Here is a 24,168-nt window from a genome sequence, read left to right as displayed (position 1 = left end):
ACATGTGAAAGCTTCCTATGTCCCTTATAATTGCCATAGAGAAGCCAAAGGGCCAAAGGGCCAAAGGGCCAAAGATTACCCCCATGCTTCTCTATCAGAACTCTCCTCAACTTGCACTGCCTCCCCAGCCACACCTGCTCTCCCCAGACCACATTTTTCTCTCACCAACTCCTCTTTGAGAGTGCAAATGGTGTGTGACCACCCCCATGCCACATATGCCCGCATGGGACTCTTCACTAGGCAGAAAAGAAAACTGAAGTAATTCATTCACAGAACATTAGAAAGCGAAAGCTGGTCTCAGGTACCAACAGAGAGCGGGCTATTTGCAATGTTCTCCCTAAGCTGTATATCCACAGTAAAGCCTTAAATTAGTGTAATAGTCATTCTTTCTGCGCCTACCAAAAGGCTCATGGCAAACCGTAGTTCTGAAAAGGGGTTAGCAGCAATCCCAACGAGAAATTTCTTCGCACCTTTACAAAAATCTAGTTTCTTGGATTCTTTGGGGGAAATCACAACAGCAAAATTGGTTTACAGGTAAAATTCTACTGGTATAGCTCTACTAGATTATGTGTTAGCCTGCTGGGCAGTACCAATATCTAGTCAGCTTAGTGCCTTTCATATACCGTACAATAAAATTGTGAACTTTTAACAACTTCCCAGGTAAGCATCATTTAAAGTTACTCTACAAGTAGTTTTCCTTTTAGGAAGTCTTTTTTTATTCTTCCTTATTCCAGGTGATAATGAAACATGAGAAATAATTTCAATAGAGAAATCAAGATCGGCTTTATTATTCCAATCCCAAAAGCTTTTCCAGATATGAGCTCTGAGGTTCACGGTCAATTTCAGGGTTGTAGCATAACTATTTCCACCATCAGTCAGATGGAATAATAAACTAGATGCAGATTAGGTTCAAGCATTTTTAACAAATTACATTGCATGCAAAAGTTTGCAAATCATAGATTTGAGAGGTGGTTTTTTAAATTTTCCTTAGGATGCATCACTTCTGTCCCAGTTCCCAGGCAATATTATTAGAAATAGTATCTATTCATTTCCTGGCCTTTTCCACAGAAGATCCATTTTTTTAATTCTTTCTTTTTTTTTAAAAAAAAAAAAAAAGGCATTGCTTTTTCTGTATGTAGATAGACCTTTTCTTTTAGTAAAATAAACCGAGATCATTGAGTGTCCTTAATGCCACACAAACACTTGGTGGGCCATCATCCCTCTCAGGAAGCTTCTCCCCCCCCCCCCCCAAAAAAAATTGAATTTCTCCAAAAAGAAAAAGATCACGAAGCTGATGAAACAGGAGCAGAAGGGAGATGGATAAGGATGGGCCAAGTGCAGAACTCTTCAGAATACACGGTGTCCTTCTGGGATTCACTCTTTATCGGCTTGAGTGAAATGACTAGATTCTCTCTAAGCAACATCATCTCTCCATGTGGTTGCCACCATCTGTTAATGTCTTGATTTTTGGAAAGTTTGGTTGCCTGAGGCGAAGCCAGTACTGGCTATATCTCGGGTACCAGTCAATTGTGAATTGCTGTTGCATTGTCATGCTCAAAAATATTCTTCTCCTTCCACATAGACGACCCCACCCAAAGGGCAATGTGTGGCAGGGGGACAAGACCTAGGTTCAAACTGCACTTCAACCAAGGATGTTCTTTGCAATTTATCCCTTGGCCTACCCTCCTTCCTCTCCCCACCCAGCACAGCTCCTGCACCTTTAAAAACTACACAGCAGGCAGAAATCCAACAAATCCAGCCCAAAGTAAAGAATTTCCTAGCAAAGATAGAAAAAAGCTGCACCTGTTGAATGTCAAGCAATCATCCCCTGCCATGGGACTGAGGGGGAGAGGTGGTCACTCCAGCATGACCTTGGGCAACTCATTCTTTCTCAGTTTTCCCCATCTGTAAAATGGGCAATACTAATAAACTTAAGTTTGTTGAAGGATCATGGGATAATTATTACTGGGGACCAGATAATGCCCAGAACGATGTCTATGGGGTGGGGGAATATCTTTTCCCCTGTAGTTTAAAAAGGAACAATTGCTACAGAAGTAGAAATGTTGCAGTTTTGTCCCATAGGAATGAGAAGTGGGCAACTGCGTCCGGAAGACAAGTGGAGAATTTGCACGGATTTATGTTGTTGTTTTTTAAGTGCGCGCGCGTGGGTATATTATTTACCGTCTATTCTAAGTTATTGTGGTTTTATTCGGTGGGGAAACGACAGGAGTTTGGGGGTGGGGAGGGGGGTTCCGAGGAGAAGCAGCGCAAAATTTTGGTGCGCGGCGCGCAGCGCGGAGGAGCCGAACTTGGCTCGGGAGAAGCGCTCGTTTTATTTCTGTTTAGACTGGAGCCGTCGGTTAAACAAACAGCGCACTTCAGAGGGGTCACAGCAAAGCAGCCGGGTTCCCGTCAGGGAATTCCTCCTCGCAGCTGCCGCTTTTGCATCGCTTCGCCGCGTGGTCTCCATAATTCCGCCGAGGGGGCGAGGGATGCCCCGAGCCGGTCCTCGGTGGGGCAACCGTCGAGTTTGAGGCAGGGGTGGAGGGAGAGAAAAAGAGGGGGAAAGGAAAATAAACTCTGACAGGCTGCGCGTTAAACCAGGACTGATCGCTTCTCAGTTTGACACAAAGGCCATCAAGCAGCCGCGGGAGTTGGCGCTGACTTTTATGTTGTTTTACAAATAGGATATCTTAAAAAAAAATAAAAAAATTAAACCATCGGGGGTGGGGGTGGCGAGGGGAGACAAAGGCAGCACCTCGAAGCCGTCGCAAGTTATAAAACCGGCGAGGCGCTCATGGGGTCTCCATTACCTGGAGCCACAAGTCCAGGAAGAAATCGAGAGGCAAAGGTAAGGGAATTTTATTTCATTTATTTATTTTCTTAAAGCGGAGAAGCAGAAGTTGCCCTGAGAAGAACTGGCTGCTTGGAGTTCAAGGACTCGGGCCTGTTTTTCCCACCGCAGTTTTATGGTTATGACAGGCTCTCCAAGAGGCACTAAAAACGGTAGTTTCCTCTTTTCTGCAGAAGATAAGGAGACGGGAGGGGCGCGCGGGAGACGCCTCGATGGAAAGGGGGAAAAAGGACGCCTTTGCTTCTCCTTCCGCAACCGAGCGGGTTTTCTCCCCCTCGCCTCCTGACTCTTCTGCCTCACCTAACAGATTAGGAAACAGATGGGAGAGTCGCATCAGATATTCAGGAGTTTTTCTCCAGGGAGAAGAAGAGAGAGAGAGAGAGAGAGAGAGAGAGAGAGAGAGAGAGAGAGAGAGAGAGAGATTTGAACAAGTAGATGCAAAGGGCTTTTTGGGGAGGGGAGGTGGGGGGGAGGACTTTCCGGGTGTCACTCCAGCTGCAACCCCTGCGTCCCAGATCGAGGTTGTTGTGAGAAATCTTGGGGAAAGAGGGGGGTTAGCCCCCTGGATGAAGGGCCGCGAAATGATAGCCTCCCCCCCCCCAGTGGACTACAGCCCAGAAGTCCGCAGAAGGAAGGAAGGAAGGAAGGAAGGAAGGAAGGAAGGAAGGAAGGGGGCGTGGACCGTTTCTAAGGGAGAGTTTTTCTTTCTCGCTCGCCCCCGCCTCCAAATTTCGCTTCCCTCCCGAATTAAGTGCAGGGGACCCCGAGAGATGGGGCTACGACCCAGCCAGTCCTTCTCCCCGAGAGGGTTGCCTTCAAGAACGACTATTGCACCCCCCTAACCCGGCTCCACAGTTTTCCCAAGCGAGAGATGTAGAACAACACAATCTCTCCCTGTTATCCCCGTCACGCAGTTGCTCTCTGTCATTTTTCCTTCGCTCGCGTTCTCTCCTTGTTTATTTATTTCTTTCTTTTTTTTTTTAAAAGTGTTCTCAGAATCGAGTTTCTAATAAGTTTTGGGGGTGTTGTTGTTTTGAATTGTTCCGCCGCTGTTTTCTTTGGGCGCCCGTCTCTTATCCACAGCAGTTTGCTAGCATTTCTGGAGTTGGAATGAGAGAGAGGAAGGGATGGAGAAGGGAATGTTGCACGTGCACAAGAGAGCATATATGCAGAATAAACCCCATGCGCCCTAAAGAAATCCCGGAATTAAAAGTTAGAAAACGACCAGAAAGAGAGCGCCAAAATCCTCGCACGCTGCGAGCCATTCAAGCAGACTCGGATCTGTGGGCACGCCAGATTCCTGCGTGTTCTGTGTGTGTGTGTGTGTGTGTGTGTGTGTGTTTTAAAAAAGATTACCTGTGCATCGGCATGGGTTTTTTTCCCGGGTGCCGTAACTAATGCAGATAAGGTTAGGATTTTAAAATTATGTGTTTAAAATATTTTGCACAGATACCTGTCCGAAAGAAAGGCAGGGGTGGGATTTTATTATTTTCCCGCGTATACCGATAAGCAGCGCGCCGTCTTTTCTCAAAGCGGTTTAACTTGCCTGCTCTGATTTTTTTTTTTAATATCCCGATAAAGTCAATTTTTTGCTTTCCTTGTGGTACCAGGAATAGACATACCTTTAGTATTAATGGTAGTAGCAACAACAGTAAGGCAACTTTTGGAAGAGGGAGCTGAATGAGTTGAATAAACTATCAAGAAAAGTGTAGTTTGAGTTCGCGGTGGACATACAGATCGTAAATCTGAACTACCGATAGGAGTTTTTAAACCAACTCGGTGATCTGATTGTGTTCCAGAGTTATTGGAAAGAGTTAGTGGTCTCCACCCCACCCCACCTTCCAGTGACTTAGAGCAGGATTTAATTTAAGGCTCTTGAGTTCATGACCTACACATCATGGATACAGGGAGGCTGGTCCGAACTTTGGGTGAACGCTTTTTGTGGCGTCTGCGCTAAGGAGCCTCTTCAGGACCAACAGAAGATTGTATAGCTACAAGACAGGTTCGGAGGAACCGCCAGGTTTACTTCAAGGCTCCAACGCGACTTCCCTTTCCACTTATTTTGTTGTATCACTCCTAGGAGCGGGAGAGAGAGAGAGAGAAACATCGATGAACTTCTTTAAATCAGGAGAAAGTGAATTCGTATTAAAGGCTTTGAAGAGGTTTGCAAAAGTGGAAAAAGGGAGGTTGTCCAATTGTTTTAAGTTAGTCACTTGTGCCTTCTGAGTTTTTACGCAGTGCATAGGTTGCTGACATTGGTATTTTGTCTAGATCTAAAGGGGTGTGTGTGAGAGAGAGAGGGAGGGGGGGAGAGTTAATATATACCGTGATTAAAACTGACCTTTTTGATGCCCCTACTTCTATAGTTTTAAGAGTCTGTCAAAGACCGAGAACCATTTCCTGGCCATTGACAACCGTGATTGCCTGGAATGGATGGAATGAGGGCACCTTGGCTTCGTTCAGTGCAGCTTATCCAATGCCACCACCCCCTCCCTCTCTCCCCGTGCCTAAGCAATGACACACAGTCCAACCCACCACCAACTAAACCGAAGTACTGGCAGTGGAAGGAAAGCTTTACTTTTAACGATTTCGCCTTAGCTGTTTTTGCATCGGGCTGTCCACCTACCACAGAGTTGCTCAAAAGGCGACGAAAGCCCCACCAATTTGAAATCTTAACGAGGCTGTAAAGTTTCTTGGGGGGGGGGTTGGTATCCTCGCCACACACTGACATGCCACCTTTCCGCTACGCGACCGCATCTTTACGCACGCACCTGCTTTCTGTGCGCGGATGGATGGTTTAATTGTAATTAGTCCGCAAGCCTGAGCACTCTTACGTGGGAATGCCCCACAACCCTGCGTGGGACTCCGAGGACTAGCGTCGGGTGCGGGGCTACACCGATTGCACTCCCTACACACCCGGGTTATCTCTGACCACCAGCTATAGAAAACGCGCGTGGATATTTCCTCCCACCCACCCCTTCCTTTTGAGTCAGGCGCACCTTTCCACGTTCCTTTCTGCAATGTTGTAGCCATACCCCAAACTAAACTGAACCACCAAAGCCAGTTACGTCCAGTAACTGATCTCCGCACCCGGCAAGGCTGAACTCCGCGCCGGGCACAGACGGCTCGTCCGATGTGCCCTCCTCCAAATTTGGGACGAAAGTCTCCTTCCCATCAGCGACGATGGGGGCCAAGAGGTGGAGAAAGGGGACGGCGAGGTGGGGGCAACAAGTGGGGGAGACCGATCCCATCCTGTTCCTCCTCCTCCTCCTCCTCCTCCCCCCCAGCACAATCCCCCCCCCCCCACGTCTCGCTCTCTTTCCTCCCAAGTTCTCCGCTCGCTATCCCCCTTGAATCCGAAGGAGCCTCCCGATTGGGCGCTGGGCCTGGCGCACGTCACTCAGAGCGTGACGTGTAGTCTTCCTGTTTCCTTCAGCTGTGTCTTAAAGTAAATCTTGTTGTGGTGCGGAGCCCTCAGCTGAGCGAGGCTGCTCTGCTGCCTGCAGAAATAAGAGACAATTACAGGCTGGGAGAGGAGAGCGGCGCAGAAGAGCAGGGTGCTCCTCCTCCCTCCCTCTCTCTCTGTTCTCCCTCTTGCTTTCTCTCTCTCTCTCTCTTTCTCTCCTGCACCCTCGCTCATTCTCTCTCTCTCTCCTCTTTCACACACGCACACTCACACGCATCTACATACACCCTGGCACGCTCACTCTCACCCTCCCTGGGCCAATTACAATATTCATCAGCGGCAAGATAGCAGGGCTGTGTATTTGTGCGGAGCGTGTGCGCGTTCCCTTCTTGCTCGCTCGCTCGCTCTCCGTCTCTCTCTCTCTCTTTCTCTCCTTCTATCTAACCGGCAGGGGGAAAAGAGAGAGAGAGAGAGAGAGAGAGAGGAGGGGGGGGGCTCAGTTTCATCGCCTTTGCAACTGAGTAAGTATCTGTCTCCCTTCACTTCTTTTCTCTCTTTTTAAATTGGGGGGGGGGGGCGGGTAAGAGAGATGGTCTTCTTCGACATTGGCACGGGCTTGCTCCAAATGCTGGATCAAGTTGTTGGGGGCGGGGGGGGGGCGGTTATTTATTTATCCTCCTTAGGGGAAATTCCCCCCCCCCAAAAAAAAACCCCTATCATTCTTGCTGATTTCTTCTCCTCGTCCCCCAGTATGAGGTTAATGACGTTAGAGACTAATAAAACCACACTGATAACGGGGTTTTTTTTGCTTTTGCTATGCCCAAAACTCTAAAAGCTTCAGTACAGTCATCGCAATAGTTTGCCCAGTTGGAAAGGATAAGGTTTGATGTTGGAAATGTGTTTTCCCTCTTTCCTGATTGTCTCTCTTCCGTTCTTTCTCCTCTCGACTTTTTTTTATCGATGTTTCGTATTAAGGTTTTAATTTTTTTAAAAAAAGGTTGGGAGTGGGGAATGATTCGGCTTTGTATGAGTGTCTTTCCTGAGGCTTCCTTCCTTCTTCCAAACCCCCCCCCCCCATCGCCCCGACACCCCTTTCTCTCTCCAACTCCTGGTCTGGTCTTTCTTCTTTGTCTTGTTTATTAATCGCTGCCTTTCTTTTTGTCTCCTTCGATTTGCTTATCATTTGCATGCCCCTGACTTCTCATATCTCCCACCCCCCACCTGCTGTATTTATAAATACGCGGAGAGAGGATTTGAGCAGGAGGGGTGGGGGAAATGTATGGGTGTTTGAATACTTCTTTTTTGCGGGGGAGGGAGGACTGAGAAGGACGGGCTGGTGGACGGGAAAAGATGAGCTGGAAGGGTGCTTTTAAAAAACAAACAAACCCAAAAACCAGGGGTCAGGTTCTTAGGGCTAGGTTGCAGTCAGGCTCACTTTTCCTTGGAGCTCCCGGCTGGGCGTTTTAAGTTAGTTCCGAGGAAATCTATGAAAGGGCTTAGTGGGTGGTGGGAAGTTGGATAGGGAGGAGATCCAGAAACGATCAGCGGCACGGTTGCGATCTCTCCGTGTCTGCTCAAGAGTTCTTGCCTTGCTTGGTGTCTTTTCTCCCTTTCTCTCTCTCTCGGTGCTGCAAGTTGATCGGCTTGGCTTTGCCCTGCGCGCGTGTGACTTTTCTTTTCGAAAGAACGCTTCATTCTCGAGGAAGAATCTCGCCTCTCCGGAGCGCGCTTTCGCTCTTCCCCTCTCTCCGCTCCCGGCCGGCTTCCTCTAGAGGCGTCGCTCCGCAGCACTTGAGCCGAAGTGCTTCCAAACTCGCGGATCGCGGCGGACTGGGTTTTTTTTTTGGGGGGGGGTGCGCGATTTGGAGAGGTGGGGGTGCGGAAGGAGGAGAAATCTTTGCCCCCGTAACGGGACACTTTTCCCTTCCTCGTTTTTTTATTTTAGCTGGTGGGATTAGATCCACTTGGCGCACAAATTCAATATGGCAAAGCTCCTCTGCCCCTACCGCACCCCCTCCCCCCCCCTGCCGCGGTAGCGAAGATCTGGCTACAAACGGTGCCTGTCCGACGACTGTGCAAGTGTGTGCCTGGGTAGGGGGTGTGTGCGCGCGCGTAGGGGGTACACGTGTATGTCTGCGTGCTTAAGTTTCAGCGTGCGCAAAAAAATGGGAAAGAGGCAAAGAGTTGCAAAGAAAAGTGCCCTCCAGCATGGGAGGCCGTGTCTTAAGAAGAAATAATGCCCGGCAGGTGGAGGGGGCGGGGGGGTGTCTGGCGATCTGGAGACGGGGGGGGGGGAGCGAAGCGAGTCCCCAGTTGCAAAGCAGCGACCGAGCAGCAGTTTTGGCTCGCAAGCGGTTGTAACAGCCCCCGGTGGCCTCTTCTAACAAGGGCGGGCGGGCTGGCGGCGGCGGGAGAGGCTGCTGGTGCGCTTCTCTTTCTTTGCCTCCGCTTTGGCAAAGCTCTTGAAATTGTCCAAGGGGCGCTTCGCTCCAAGTGCGCATGGGCAGTGCCAGACAGGTGTGTTGTGTCAAGAAAGACAGGTGCAAGTTTCTCTCTCCCTCTCCCCCTCTGTTGATCCTCAGCACAACGACTGTTGATGAATTTATGGCGCTTTGTTAGGAGATGGGTCTAGCTGAGTAAGGGAGGGCGGGGGAGAGAGAGAGAGAGAGAGAGAGAGAGAGAGAGAGACTTGGACCTCCCCTGACACGCTTGGAGGAGCATGGAAGGGGGAAAGTTGGCATTTGTTTTCATGAACTGGCAGGCTGATGCCATGCCTCTCATCTGCCTGGTTACTTGGAGATTTTATGAGATCACTTGATGGTGCTCCTGGTGGAAACAGAAAGGTCTTCAGTTAGGGAAAGTGCTTGTGAACAGTTTGATCCTGCACGTGTCTATTCAGGAGTAAATCCCAGTGTTTTCAGTGGGGCTTACTTCCAGGTAAGTGCATGTAGGATTGCGGCCTAAGGCGGCACCCTTGGTCAGACAGACCATAACATATATAGGGAACTCATAAATTCCCTAACAACCCATTTCTGGCAATGTTTGCTCAGAAATTAGCCCCACGAAAGTCAGTGAGGCTTACTTGGAAAGCAACTGAATAACTCCCTTTTAAACTACGTGGGGCTCACTTCTGAGTGAGCACGTTTAAGATTTGGCGGTAGGTCTCAATCTTGAGGATACCTTTCCCATTTCCATCTGAGGACAGATTAGTGGAGTCCAGAGCATGGATAAGGAAGGATTGAGCAGGCTTAGAATTCAAATAAAATAGATGGAAGGTAGTTTGAGCATTGGAAGAAGAATTGTGAACAGGCTATTGGATATTACTTTCTAGTACATCAAGTGTGAAATGCCCCATATTTGACTTTTATCATTCCTCCCCTAATCTTCCCACAAATGCATGCCTCTAAAGCTGTAGGTTTGTACCCTGCATTTGAATATACACGTACAAAGGATGGAAGTCTGTATGCATCCATATGAGAGCCTGTAATTTCTTCCAAGTTAATGTTGTCTGCTAGGTTAGCGGAGGGCCATGTGGAATGAACTGTTAGATTAAAAATGGAGCATGTTGTTTGGTTCTTGTTTCCATTGCCTTGACAGGTCTTACCACTTTTGAAATGGATCTAGTTGCATTTGTATGTGTCTTTGATTATCATTTCTTTTGCTTAATCTGCTATCATGTATTTCATAGGTTACAACCCTGCAAGGCCCTTGTCATTATCCATTTCACCTGCTTTTCCTTCCAAAGCTCATCTCTGGCAAATAAAAAAGTTGCCATTTGAGTCCCACTATTGAAGGACTTGAACTTTTTAAAATGTTGCTCGTAAGCCCATGTGCTTCACAGATTGCTGACAATGGAGATTGCAGACCACACATTCAAAGCAATGATCTAATACAAAACTTTGAACTGCAGTTCAAAATTGAAAGAAGACCTCTCTGTCACCATTGGGGATTTATTTTAATGATCAGCCTAAAATTAAATTTGGTATATTTCAGATGGTTGGATGTTGCTATTGGTGCTTTTTTTTGCAGCACACTTTCCAAGTGCACGAAAGTGTCAGGTGATGGATAACTTAATTGTGCTCCATTACAAAAGGCTTGAATGATTTTTCTGAGTATGTTTTGTGAGTGATTTGATTCAGGATCCTGATTGGAGGTTCTATACCTTGATATAACTGAGAAAATCTGGGGGGAAACTACGGTAGGAATAAATGTGCAAGTTTTTATTTCGCTGGTGTGCTCTTTTTTTCTAGTGATTCTTTGAATCACTGGCTTTTATGGAGAATATGCTGGCATGGCTTTGCCTTTTGTATATTGCTTACCCAAATAGTTTATTCATACGGAATAACCTTTAGATGCATTCGTATAGGATGGCTCCCTCCCCCCGCAAAAAAGATTTCTAACGCCAACAAAGCAATAAGATAGCAACTCCTTTTCGTCACCAGGACACTTTGTACTTTCTATATTATGTAGGAGTGAGAATGCTAAGCACCTCACAGCAGCTTCTTAATACCTTGCCAGATTGGTCCCCATGTGCCCATGATGCTACACAGTAGTTTTCCTTCCTTCCTTTAACTAAAGATGGGTCCTTAATTTGGTCCTTAATTATTATTATTTTAACATAATGCCTTAATTTAAATGAAGCAGAAAAGAAGTAATTGATGCTAGAAATAACCATTACTTGTACTCCTAAATTCCTTCACAACATTTTAAAAAGATGGAGTATTTGACAGGAATGTGTCATCTATCTTACAGGTACTGAAAACATTGCCATTGGAAAAATGTTAATGTTGTATATCTCCCCCCACCTTTTGTACTTCTCAGAAGTACAGTAAGGTGACTTAAAGTGGATCTGTACAATACAATGTTCTGTCGACATTTAACAACTTGCACGTACCGCTGTCATTGTCTTACGCTCCTTAAACTATTATACCTAAACCCAGTGCAGTAAGGACACTTTCATTATCACATATTTTCCCCTTTAAAACATTTTTTTAGTTACATATGGAATATAATATTTATGGACCGTGGAAGAGAGACAATAACTGAGTTCTGTAAAAACAGTTTCGAACTTTGCAGAATGATTTTTTTCCCTTTCAAATTTCTCATTCTCCAGTATTCACCATCGGCAGCTTTGACTGAGAAATTGCCCCAGATAATTCTGCGCTTCTTAAAGCAATTGATTTCTTTTACCAAAGTAAAAATGTTGTCCAACTTTTAGCTGTACCTGCTATTTAAATCATTCCCTTTCCCCCAAATCAATCCACTTTAGCCATATGGGAAAGCAGTTTAGTCTACACTATCTAAGACGATTACTTTGCAGACAAGTCCATCGACGTTTCTATTTGAGCCATTCTAAACATTTCTGGATTGCACATCTAAGCAAGCTAATGTTTAGGGCTAAGGACTGGGATGCCTTAAGGTTGTATAGTTGACATGGTTTTGGAAAAAAAATTGTGTTGCAACTTGTGGGCACCTAATCCTCTCCACGGGGTTTTTGTAAACTAAACGCCATGTATTTGCTACACTACACATAATATCTCTGTATAGCATATTTGAGTGTTTGGGATGATTGTGAAGTGCAGGAGAGGAGAGATTATAGATCAGGAAGGCGTGAGATTATAGATCAGCATGGGACCTCGCTAGAAGAGAACTAAGTCCGGTTTATGATACAGGCCATGGAATTGAGAAAAGGCACTCTTTGCTTTCCATCTGCGAAAAACAGAGCTCACAATCAAGCCCTACATAATTTGAAGGTTCAGATAACAGAAGCCACACCAGGTCACCAGGTGAAGGGTCACTTGTAATGTATATTGAATTCAAAGTATCGTACTGAGCAACAGCATTTGTGTACATCGCAATCAAATTTAGGATTTCACTGATTTCTAGAATTTCATTGATCATGTATTCCAGAACAGAAATCTGTGAAAATCAAAGCAGTTTCCTTCCTCCCCTTAAAAACGAGAAAGGAGTACAGTCTATAAGTTGACCATCAGTTTGTCCTTCCATATATATATATATATATATATATATATATATATGCATGCGCGTCTTAATAGGAAATACTTCATCATATCAAATGTGTGCGCTCTTGCTGACTCAGAATCTCACATTCTGCTGTATGCGGTATTCTGTTTCTCTCAGGATGTCAATTCACGTTGGCATTTTTTTTTTTTTTTGAAACCAAGAGGTTGAGCCACTGGCATTCTTTGGCTGCAGAAAAATGCATTTCTCGTCATTTGGGCTGAAAGTTCAAAGCCGGAAATTGTGCTGTCTAAAAGCAGTTGTAGTAAGAGATGGCATCAGCTCAGAGGGTCAATGGGAGCAGAGGGCTAGAGCCCCAGGGAGAGTGGAGGGGGGCTTTGAGGAGAGGACTAATTGTGTCATTCATGAGCAGTCTCTCCTCAGGCTTGCTGTCTATTGAGCCAATGTGGTCTTCCCTCCTGGTGGCAGAACCATAGGACAGAGCACTAGTCAGTACGCATACGAGAGACGAAAGTGGATAGTGGATTCGTGACAGTGACCTTATGATAGCATTTCCTCGGTCAGTGCCACACACATGCACCAGGCCTGTCTGTCTGCTGGCCTCTCTCACGCACACACAAATTATCATAGGATGCTGCAGTATACCAATTCAGACCATCAATTCATGGTCTGAATTATCTTCACACGCTACTAATGGCTGCCCAGGGTTTCAGGCAAGGTTCCTTCTCAGCGCTACCTGGAAACGCCAGGGATCAAACCTGGAACCTTTGGCATGCAAAACATGTCCTCTGCTGCCATGGAACCATGGCTCTTCCCCTTGTTCTTAGCTTCTTTCCCTTCTCGCCACACTGCAGCCAAGGAAAGCTGGTTTTTCAAAAGGCTTATGTGTGGAACCCTGTGGTTGGGTTTGTGGGTCAGTAGGAATGGACGGGAATTAAAATATACAAAATAAAGAAAGACAGAAACCCTCAAATGGCTGCCAAATGGTTTGATTTCAGAGTCAAATGCCACTGCCTTCTTTACAGGCGAAGGTAACGACTCTCCCCCTCCCGTTGCTGCTACCTTAAGTGAAAACACTTGCAGCAACGTTGCAAATGTTCAGCCCCATTTTACATCTCATAGTATATTCCCTATAGCGAAACCTCTCTTTCATTACAGTGAAGCTCATGTTGATGAAACACTTGGAGGATAGACAGCAGCAGCCAGGCATTTTGTATCTGCTGATGCAAATGAGCTGTGGATCTAGTCCCTTCAAAGGACTTTTTCAGCGCTGCACATTTTTGCCCTTTACCTTCATGGAAGTGGTCATTCAGTTATACTTAACCTAAGGAGCAAAGGAGGTGTTGAGCTATTCAGCTGAATCCCCCCCCCCCATTAGAATAAACGGAATAGTGTATAAATGAGAGAGAGAGAAATAACACTTGCCAACTCCACAAAAGATTTGACTCTGCTCCATGGTCACACGAAGTAAGCCGAATAATAAGACCATTGCCACCTATTATTCCCTGACTTATACGAATTCACAGCGAACTTCCTACATAGAAATAATAACTCTATGTAAACAAGCCTCCTGATTGATACCTGAACTTCTGATTATCCCAAGCTAAGCGTTGCTTCTTAGGCCTTCAGATAAATCCAGTTCTACTATGCCATCAAATATTAATTTATTTTCACTCATTGGAGAGAGAGAGAGAGAGAGAGAGAGAAAGAAAAAGAGAGACGACTTTTTACTTTTGTTGTGTATAAAATGATTGTGGAAAAACAGACTTATTGGTTTACATTCATCCAGCTATGCTAGGTCAATTGTTTAGTTAGTTAAGATTATTATTATTACTACAGTATTTTGCATCCCTTGTGTGTGTATGTTTAAGTAGAAATTTTGACTAAAATACTAACAATTGTGATTGATTCTAGCTTCACAATTTATCTGAAAGAGAGTCTATATACTATTATCCTCTTTTGGGTGCAAAATGCAAGGAATTCAGACGAGCATCCTGCAGCTTGCGTGAAGGCAAAAATCTTTTAAAGAGTTCTTTCAGTAGGTGCAGAATATTTGGGTTGGGGGCTCAGCCTTCAGATGATTAAAAACAAGAGCCATGGTTTTCATTCTTTCAAAAAGATTTTTCATTTTGCTGCTGCTGCACTTACAAGCACTGGCTACACACTTGATTGTACAGATTATTTCATGCTGAAATTATGCTTATTTGCATGGGTAGTCATTCTTTAAAAACTAGCCACAGATGCAGTCCTAGGGAGCACGTAGATGTTTTTACAGGTGAACCGAAACAGATGGGAGCAGCTCCAAAAAGTCTGCGTGCTGCCTTTGGCAAGAGACCCTGTTATTGTGAAGATTGTGCTCTGTTAAGCAAACGTGAAGTTTAATATTAGATAAACACAGTTTGGGGGGTGGGAGGTGGGAATTAATTTTAACTTGGTATAGCTTTCAACATGAAGGCACCGGAAGAAGTCTGTAATGCCTCACGTGCAATGTGAGTTTAGCATCTCTAGTTAATAAGTCAAGAGATTTATATATATATATATATATAATGCAAGGAAATGTGTTATCTGTCTTCTTTTTTATTCTGTATTCCTAGGAAACAATGGTGGGTCCTATAAAAGAGAAGATATCTTCCTTTCTCACGCTGTTGATTGATATTGCTTTCTTTCATGTCTCTATATTTTTCTTTCAGTCTTCCTCTCTCTGTGTGTGTGTTACAGGAAATAAGGTTCTGTGTATGCAAAATGTTGTATGTAAGAATGATTTCACTAGGCACCTGAGATATTATCTTTGGAAGCTGTTCTAAAGGACAGTGTCACAGTGCTGAAAATGCCCTGCTTCTGCTTATGCAAACACCTTGGTGCCATATATCATAGTTTATGAAATGTAAAAATACTCCAGTCATCAAGGGTGACAGGTTCTTTCCCCCTCCCCATTTAGAACAACACATTGGGATGTTTTAAAAAATGACACAATTTCGGTAACTTGTATAGACTAGGAAATATAGCAACCATTTTATTTATATTAGTAATGGATCTATTTATTTATTTATTTTTTAAAAAATTAGCATTAAAAGCAAAATGTATTTCTCCCCTAAATTGTAGTTCCTATAACCATTTCTGAAATTTTATGCAACCCAATCATTGTTTGCATGTATCAAAATCCACAAAAAATAAATAAAAAAAAAATTCCAGTTTTTACTTTAGCCTGAAAACTGCTTTCACCTTCTTGCAATGAAATTGATTTTCCTTTAGTTCAAATTTGATATGGCTGTCTTGTTTAACAATAAGACCTACTTTCATCTTCTTTTGTAACATGTATCTCAATACCCTAAATTTAATCAATTGGTTGTCAGAGCTTGTGTTCTTCTAATCTACTGTTTCTTCTGAAGATAAACAGTATCATTTTAGGCATTTGTGCAAGAGAATCCTATATTACTGGTGCTTAAGCAGTTTCTCTCTCCCCCCCCCATCCCTCTCTTTCTCTCTCTCTCTCTTTTAAAAAAATCTTAATCCATCTTAAACCAGTGGAGCAGAAATATTTAAAATGTTTCATTTCAAGCAGAGTGCATAATAAATTGCAATAATTGTAATGTGCCATAAATCCCAGAGCCTATGCATTTTGCATTTGATTCAGGATTGAGGTCAGGAAATTTGGAGAAATTTAAAGAAAATGATTCATCAGTCCTTTTGTTCTGTTGGCCAGGGTCCCAGGATTCTTGAGCTGTGCCCAGCTGACAAGCTTTTGAAGATGGCACAATAACAGTCCAGTGATGCCTGACCATGACAGCACAGCCCTCTTAAGCAGGCAAACCAAGAGAAGAAGAGTTGACATTGGAGTGAAAAGGACGGTAGGGACAGCATCTGCATTTTTTGCAAAGGCGAGAGCGTCGTTTTTTAGTGCCATGAATCCCCAAGGTTCAGAGCAGGATGTTGAGTATTCAGTGGTGCAGCATGCAGATGGGGAGAAGTCAAATGTGCTCCGCAAGCTGCTGAAGAGGGCGAACTCCTATGAAGATGCCATGATGCCTTTTCCAGGAGCAACCATAATTTCCCAGCTGTTGAAAAATAACATGAACAAAAATGGTGGCACGGAGCCCAGTTTTCAAGCCAGTGGTCTCTCCAGCACAGGCTCAGAAGTGCATCAGGAGGATGTGTGCAGCAACTCTTCAAGAGACAGCCCCCAAGAGTGTCTTTCCCCTTTTGGCAGGCCTACCATGAGCCAGTTTGATATGGATCGGTTATGCGACGAGCACCTGAGAGCTAAGCGTGCCCGGGTTGAGAATATCATTCGGGGGATGAGCCATTCCCCCAGCGTGGCATTACGGGGCAATGAAAACGAAAGAGAGATGGCTCCACAGTCCGTGAGTCCCCGGGAAAGTTACCGGGAGAATAAACGCAAGCAAAAGCTGCCTCAGCAGCAGCAGCAGAGCTTCCAGCAGCTGGTTTCAGCTCGGAAAGAACAGAAGCGAGAGGAGCGCAGACAGCTGAAACAGCAGCTGGAGGACATGCAGAAACAGCTGCGCCAGCTGCAGGAGAAGTTCTACCAAATCTACGACAGCACAGATTCGGAAAATGACGAAGACGCCGGCAACCTGTCCGAAGACAGCCTGCGCTCGGAAATGCTGGACGCCCGGGCCAGAGATTCGGTGGGCAGGTCAGATCATGAGATGTGCGAGCTGGACCCGGGGCAATTCATCGACCGCGCCCGTGCCCTGATCAGGGAGCAAGAGATAGCGGACAACAAGCCCAGAAAGGAAGGCCCCAAAGAGAAAGAGCACGGGCCACACTCTTTCCACCCGGAAGGCAAACACCTGGCCGAGACCCTCAAGCAGGAGCTGAACACTGCCATGTCTCAGGTGGTGGACACTGTGGTCAAGGTTTTCTCCTCCAAGCCCGCCCGCCAACTTCCTCAGGTCTTCCCACCTCTCCAGATCCCCCAGGCCAGATTTGCTGTGAATGGGGAGAACCACAACTTCCACACAGCCAACCAACGCCTCCAGTGCTTTGGTGATGTCATCATTCCAAACCCGCTAGACACCTTTGGCAATGTGCCACTGCCTAATTCCACAGACCAAACGGAAGCACTGCCCCTAGTTGTCCGCAAGAATTCATCGGACCAGTCGGCCTCTGCCCCTCCTCCCAGCAGCCACCACCCGGCTCTCCATCAATCTCCACTGGCGGCTACCGCAGGCTTCACCTCCTCCTCTTTCCGCCACCCCTTTCCACTGCCCCTAATGGCCTACCCATTTCAGAATCCCTTAGGCGCTCCTTCTGCCTCCTTTCCAGGGAAAGACAGAGCTTCCCCAGAATCCTTAGATTTAACAAGGGAGACCACAAGTCTGAGGACCAAGATGTCATCGCACCACATGAACCACCACCCTTGCTCACCAGCACACCCTCCCAGCACCGCTGAAAGCCTCTCTATATCTCTCATCAAGTCCGAGTGTGGTGACCTACAAGATATTTCCGAAATCTCACCTTACTCGGGGAGTGCGATATCCTTTACGATGCAAAGCCAACATTTTGCATGATGGGGTTTCTTTCGTTTGGTGGTAAGGGGTTAACGGATGGGCGGGGAGAAGGGAAATGACATGTGCATAAGGCCCTCTTGTCCTAAATTTCTCACAAAGTGGAGAAAAGGTAAACTATGCTTGTTCCGTTGTGGATCAAATCTGCGCAGTTCCTCACTGGCACAGTTTTAGGAGATAATTTTAATTCAGGTGTGGGGAACCTCCAGATGGTACTGAACTACAACTCCCATCAGCCTCAGCATGCCCGGTCAGGGATGATGGGAATTGTAGTTCAGGAGAATCTGGAGTCTCAAGGGTTCCCCATGCCTGATTTAAATGGGTTGTCTTCTAATGTTTATCCATTAATCCTGATAGAGAATGATAGATTTCTGGATGTGAACATCTTGGTAATGTATATTGGGGGAGAAACCACGTTATAACTATAACTGAAGCCAAAAAAAAGACCCAAGTTTGGGAGAGAGAGGGCAAGTAGCCCCACTTCTCATTCTTCAATTCCTGACCTGTCAAACTGTACACATGATATCTGAGGCAGATCATAGGCAGCTGTAAAAAAAGCAATTTTGAAGGCACTCCCAACCATAGCATTTCGGGCCTAAATTTGACATCTGCATAAGGGAACAAATGCAGGTGGCAGGTGGGGAGGGAGTCGCATTATTAGCCCATGACGAAGCAGAGCATGTACTTGGCTGTGATGTTCAAGGCAGCTTCATTGCTGTCTTTCCCCAATCTGACAAAACTCAGAAGGCAGCAAGTGGCTTTTATCACTTTCATGGGTAGAAGTTTCCCCTTGCGTGAATTCGACTGCTGTCAAAGGGAGGCAAGCTTTCCTGCTGCATAAGCCCAAACTTTTGGTACCCATGTCAGCTGCTTGTCTGAATTGTCCAGCAGTGTGGAGCTTTTATTTGCGAGTGGTTCTATAGATATCTAAGTAACCCCTGCGCTAGTTAAAAAGTCGTCACTAAAGGCAGTGATGAGCCGGTAGGGAATTTTCCATAAGACCTGCTACTGTATTGTCCTGTTACCTTACTATTATTTTATCTTAAAAATTCAATAAATAAATAATTAAACAATAGCCCCCACCTTACAATATAGTTCTGGAAGGGTTGTTTTTCCAGTTCCCTTCATTTCCTATGCCTGTATCAAAATATCCTAGCCACACTGACAGGGATGTTCCTTCTCAAACTGTGTCCTAAGCTCCAGTGTTCACTAGCAGACAAATAACGTTGCTTATGTGTTTATTTTATTGGCTGGAGTTCTGCAGGCATAGATATGTCATTCCACCCTATACATATGTAGCTGGGAGCAGGACCCATCCAACACAACAAACCTTTCTTCTGAGCAGGAATGTGTAGGACTGCGCTGAAAGGGATGGAGTTTCTTTTCCAAATAAAACTTCCACATTAAAGCTGAAATGATATTTCCCAGTTTCGGGAGGGGAAAAAACCTGGGGAAATTTTCAAATTTGGATGCCAAAGAAAGAAACAGAAAGGAATTGACTTGTGATATTCAAAACCAGAAGGCTTCTGAGAATCTGATGCGGGGTGGGGGGGAAATAATTTCAGATCAAATCCAAACGTCTTATTTTCTTAAGCAATCCTAGTGAGTCTGCATGTTAACAGTGCCTTTGCTGCATCTCTCCCAAAGGACAAGTGATGCATTTGTAGATCTCCTAACTTATTTTCTCAAGTGGGTAAACAAAGCAAGCACAAAAGAAGATAAAGATATACAGGTACTGCTGTATTTAAGCTAAATCAAGTCCTTCCCCGCCCCCCTTTCCTTCTGATCGGAGTCCCGTTCTCGGCTCTTGTGCAGCTGCCGGGTATGCATGGTTAACCTCTGCTCAGCCCTACACAGAAATCTTTTGTCCTAACATACAAAAAGCAAATCATTTGGCAAAGCTTGAGAGTATAATTAGATATAAGACTTCAGCTGGATTAATCTTTTAGGGCATGTCTTCTTCTTTTCCTCCATCCTTAAAGGAAAAAACGAATCCCCCACAATTTTGAAGCCTTAAATAATATTTAGTTGAGGGGAATGACACTGTTTTCTCCCCTTCCTTTTTAATCTAAGAAAGATGATTATATTTTCATAATCGCTTTCAGTCACTGGCCTACCAATCCTATGCATGTTCACTTAGAAGGAAGATACTTCGAGTTCACTGGGATTTGCTTTCCAGGAACTATGCTAGGATTGTGACTCTAGTTCTGTTTAGTTTTTTAAATAAAATTGCCCAGTCCCTACCATCAAATGTCTACCTCAGGGTATATAGGAATGTCTTCAGATAAACTGAAATGGGCCATTTTATTGAAGGCCACATAAAAACTGCCCTGTCTTCAACAGAGGACTTGAAATAAAGGCTAAACTGATCATCTGAATTTAGATAGTCCATTGCAGAATACAGCTGACCTAAGTAGGCTTAGCTTCACCTACTTGGAAAGGAAGCTGTTGTAAATGGATAACTGTTTTCACCCTTGTGCAATCATAGCAGCACTGGTACAGTTACTGTCAACTGCCCAAGATGGTGGTGGGTTCTGCTGAAAGTCTATACATGTTTTTCTTAAATATACACAAGGTTTTTTTAATATAATTATTATTGCAGAATCATTTGCTTCAGCCAGAATAATTCTAAATGTATTTTGCTTCCAAATTGGTTTAAGCGAAAGTTTTAATGGTCATGAAGAAAATGCTTTTAAAATGTTTTGTTCTAGGCAATTGATAGGAGGGATTGAGATCCTGTCTCTACAAACCCTTTCACAAGCCCCACTCACTTAATGTTTCTTCAGCATTGTAGGATATGGTCTGTGGAAGCTTTCGGCTTTCACTGGCTAAGACTGAACTTTGGATAGCAGTTAAGTGTCTTTGAATGTTACCCTTGGGTAGAGGGGTACGAAGATTGAGCTGGGCTTGTTCTGCATTAAGCCTCAAGGGATATGAAGAGAACTGGAATGGGAGACTGAATCAGTTTCTGGTGTTAATTGTGGAGACGGAATAGGAATGTTTAGAATGGCCTTGCCCAACCTGGTGGTCGAGTGAACTGTGTATAGCACATGCACTGTTCACACAACACCTTTCCCTGCATTGCTAGTAATAGGGAGCCATTAATGGGAGTCATTCCGCTCTGGGAATCAGCCCTACTAAAGGGAAAGAGCCATTGTAGGGAAGGAAGGGAACAGAACCTGAGTGGAAAGAGGGGCTTAGTGGAAAAGAAACCCAGAACACAAGGAGTGATGGATTCAGTTCCAACCTCTTTCGGCTGGCTGTTGTAAAATTGTAAAGTGTAGATCATGAGCAAACATAGCAGGAGCCCATGAAGCAGGTGTCAAAAATAAGCAACAAAATCAAACCTGTGAAAATACAGCTAAAATGGGTGGGAGGCTCAGGCCCTTGGGCCAACTGTGGCCCTCCAGTCATCTCTGTTCGGCCCTTGAAAAAACCAGGCCGCACCCACAACCAGGCCACACCCCTTACCAGGCTGTTCCACATCTCCTTAAGTGCTTTTGCCTGGCTGGGATGTCTTGAACTGTGATAATGTCTCTGGCTTGCCTGGATAGAAGTGTGTGAGGAAAACCCACCTTCTCTGCTGTGAGCATGCCCCAGTCCTGCCATGCCCATGGCAGCAGTGGTGTGTGCCCATGACAGAGGAGGCAGGTACATGGTTGCTGCGCGGGGGCATGATAGTGGCAGTGCGTGGTGCACCCCTCAGGCCCAGGTCTGCCGCCTGAGGTGGCTGCCCCACATCACCCCATGGGCCCTGCATGTGAGAATGTAGAAACCTCTGTCTTTTGGATAGACTGCTGTACAAGGTAAGAGTTGCATCCTTTGCAATGCCAGCTTTTCTTTCTGGAAGGAAAGTTTCCCACCCATGGTCTAAAATATATAAATATAGCATTCTGCGACTCTGCCTTGATGCAGTTCTGCTCATAGTTACTCTTTAATTTACTACTACCAGTGGGACTCTCCTGATATATGTAGCCCCTCAATTGCTTTCTTCATATTTCTGGGACTACCGTTGTGTGTGATTTTTGTTTATTTTAATCTTTCCTCCTTTCCTATTATTATTATTATTATTATTATTATTATTATTATTATTATTTATTCCTACGTTTGTATAGTGCTTCCAAGCATTCAGATCACTTCACGTGTATTTTCTAGCTGCAGTCCTCACAACAGCCCTGTGAATGAAGCCAGTATTATTGTTCCCAAACCCGCAAAATAGGGGATGAGGCAGAGACTTGCCTAAACCCAACTAGCAAGATCACAGGCAGATGCAAACTGAGATCTTCCTGATTCATAGCTTCTCTTATCCATTGTGCTCCGGACAATCTTGACTAGGTTCTTTGCCCTTCTCACATTTTCATAGCTTGGAACTTTGGGAGAAATTGAGATCTTCAGACCCCCTTCCCCACTGTCACTGTTACAGCTCAGGGAGTTAATTTGTGAAATCAGATTTTAACTGTGGCTTATCCTTTTCTCCATTGATTGCATCTTTTTTTTTTAGAGATCACAGAAAAAGTCCCATTCACATGATACATCTGGGGATATATCATATTTGAATCTCTGAAAAGAGTCTGCATGCTGGCAAGCTGTCCAAGCATAAGCTCTGGCCATACGTTAAATTCTGTTTCCTCCACCCCACCCCATCCATGTGCTCATATCCTCAGATATGTCCCATGGACAGCCATAGAGATTCCTTGACTACCCTGCTGCTATTCCAGTCCTAAAGATGTTACTCAAAATGCAGGAGACTTTGTGCACTTGGCTATGAAACTGCAAAGCTGTACAACAGGCCTTCATCATAATGCTCACCTGGGCCTAGATACCTTCCTCTTTTTGCTGCCTGCCTGGGTCTGCCAAAACAGCGTATTTGACACCTAGTAGACCCAACATGCAGCTGATGGACCATATTCATCATGGCAGGTCACCAACAGTGTAGGCTTGCTTGGTGGCTACTGCCTCTGTCAGCCTGACGGCCTCCATTCATTATGGACTACAATTCCCATCAGCCCCAGCTAGCACATCCAATGGGAGGTTGGCAAAGTGTTTCTACTTTCTGTGGTCCCCAGTGGAGGATTCAGTTGGAGCTGCTTACTTGGGACTCCCAGTTTCCTCCTGTCCAGGCGCTGATCTTCCCCACTTCACCATGATCACAAGAATTGGCACCACCCAGACCATTAATTGGGCCTGTATGTAAGAGGCATGCCAGTCAAACAAACAAACATGTCAGAAGCAGCCCACAGCCCTTGTTCAGTAGAGAATCTTGCAGACACACACACACCCTGTTGGTGCTGGCTGCAAGTATATTTCAAAAGCTATTGTATTTCCACTGGGGGCCACCACTACATCTAGAATTTGCTGCTCTTCTTATTTTCTCACAGCTGCCTGTTTGTCTATGTTATCTGGAATCCATCGTAGGCAAAACCAAATGGGGGAGAGAGAGAGAGGCATGTGAAGGTCTGTTTGTTCTCGACCAGGTTTTTGTTTTTGTTCCTCTTTATTTCACATGGCTGAATATTCCGATATAAAGAACCTTAAGAGCAGCCGTTCTTCTTCCCTTTGGAACAGAAAGCAACATCTGTTTCCTTGGAGAATCCATCCAGGATAAGAACACAAGCCTTGCAGATAACAGCCAAGTTCAGGTTTTGGTAGTGAACGCTCTTCCTGGTATTTTTGTTTTGTTTTTGCTTTAGTTCCCAAATACGTCTCGCTGTTCCCGTAAAAGGCGTCTAACCATTATCCTCCTTGTTTGAGGGCGAAAGGAGAGAGTTAATGTTTGTATGCTGCATTAAACAAGATGAGAAGATGCACCTGCATCCAGAGTTACTGCCTTGTTCGCGAATGTATTGTATATCTTTGCAAACTAAATACGTTTAATCAAATATTTTTTCAAGTTTTTATTCAAATAGCAAAAGAAACAGACAGCCAATTGTTTTGCTGCCTGATCTTCCTTGTCAGGCCACCCTCTTTGCATCTCAAGAAAAATAGCCTTGTGCAGCCTCAGGCCATTTGCATAGAGAATATTGAAACACAACATTAGATTGTGGGTTTGGTTTCGTTTGGTTTCTTGTTGTAATGCATGAAGATTATCTTCCCAGGTGAAGGCTGTAATCTTTTTCTCTTCAGAAGGGTTGTCTTCTATAAAATTCACAAGGGGGGGGGTTAAACTTTTTTTGAAGTAAGACAGGCAGTTCTTGCCCAAGCTGCGCAAGGATGCAGTATGGACAAACAATGCTTTATGAATGACAGCATTTTGAGTTATTTTCTCTGGCCACAATAAAAACACTTGCAGCAAATCCAAGCCTTCTCTCTCTCTCTCTCTCTCTCTCTCTCTCTCTCTCTCTCTCCCTCTCACACACACACACACACAGAGCTGTTTGATTAAACTGGGGGCAGCTTGA

The 24,168-nt window shown here is 45.0% G+C and overlaps 2 protein-coding genes across 2 annotated transcripts in view; one reads left to right on the top strand and one right to left on the bottom strand.

Annotated features, from left to right (window-relative positions):
• Window positions 1-24,168, bottom strand: part of PTPN14 (protein tyrosine phosphatase non-receptor type 14) — a 439,438-nt gene that overhangs the window by 80,798 nt on the left and 334,472 nt on the right. The gene's annotated exons all lie outside the window — the stretch shown is intronic.
• The window catches only part of PROX1 (prospero homeobox 1), a 74,097-nt gene continuing 56,157 nt past the window's right edge, over window positions 6,229-24,168 (top strand). The window contains exons 1-2 of the mRNA XM_081854653.1: window positions 6,229-6,781; window positions 15,946-17,739. Coding sequence (XP_081710779.1) covers window positions 16,013-17,739 — 1,727 coding nt within the window. The 5' untranslated portion in view covers window positions 6,229-6,781; window positions 15,946-16,012. The remainder of the gene's footprint in view (window positions 6,782-15,945; window positions 17,740-24,168) is intronic.

Source organism: Podarcis erhardii (genome assembly GCF_964252035.2).
Source record: "Podarcis erhardii genome assembly, chromosome: 3".
Taxonomy (NCBI): Eukaryota; Metazoa; Chordata; class Lepidosauria; order Squamata; family Lacertidae; genus Podarcis; species Podarcis erhardii.
This window is presented reverse-complemented; position numbering and strand designations above follow the sequence as displayed.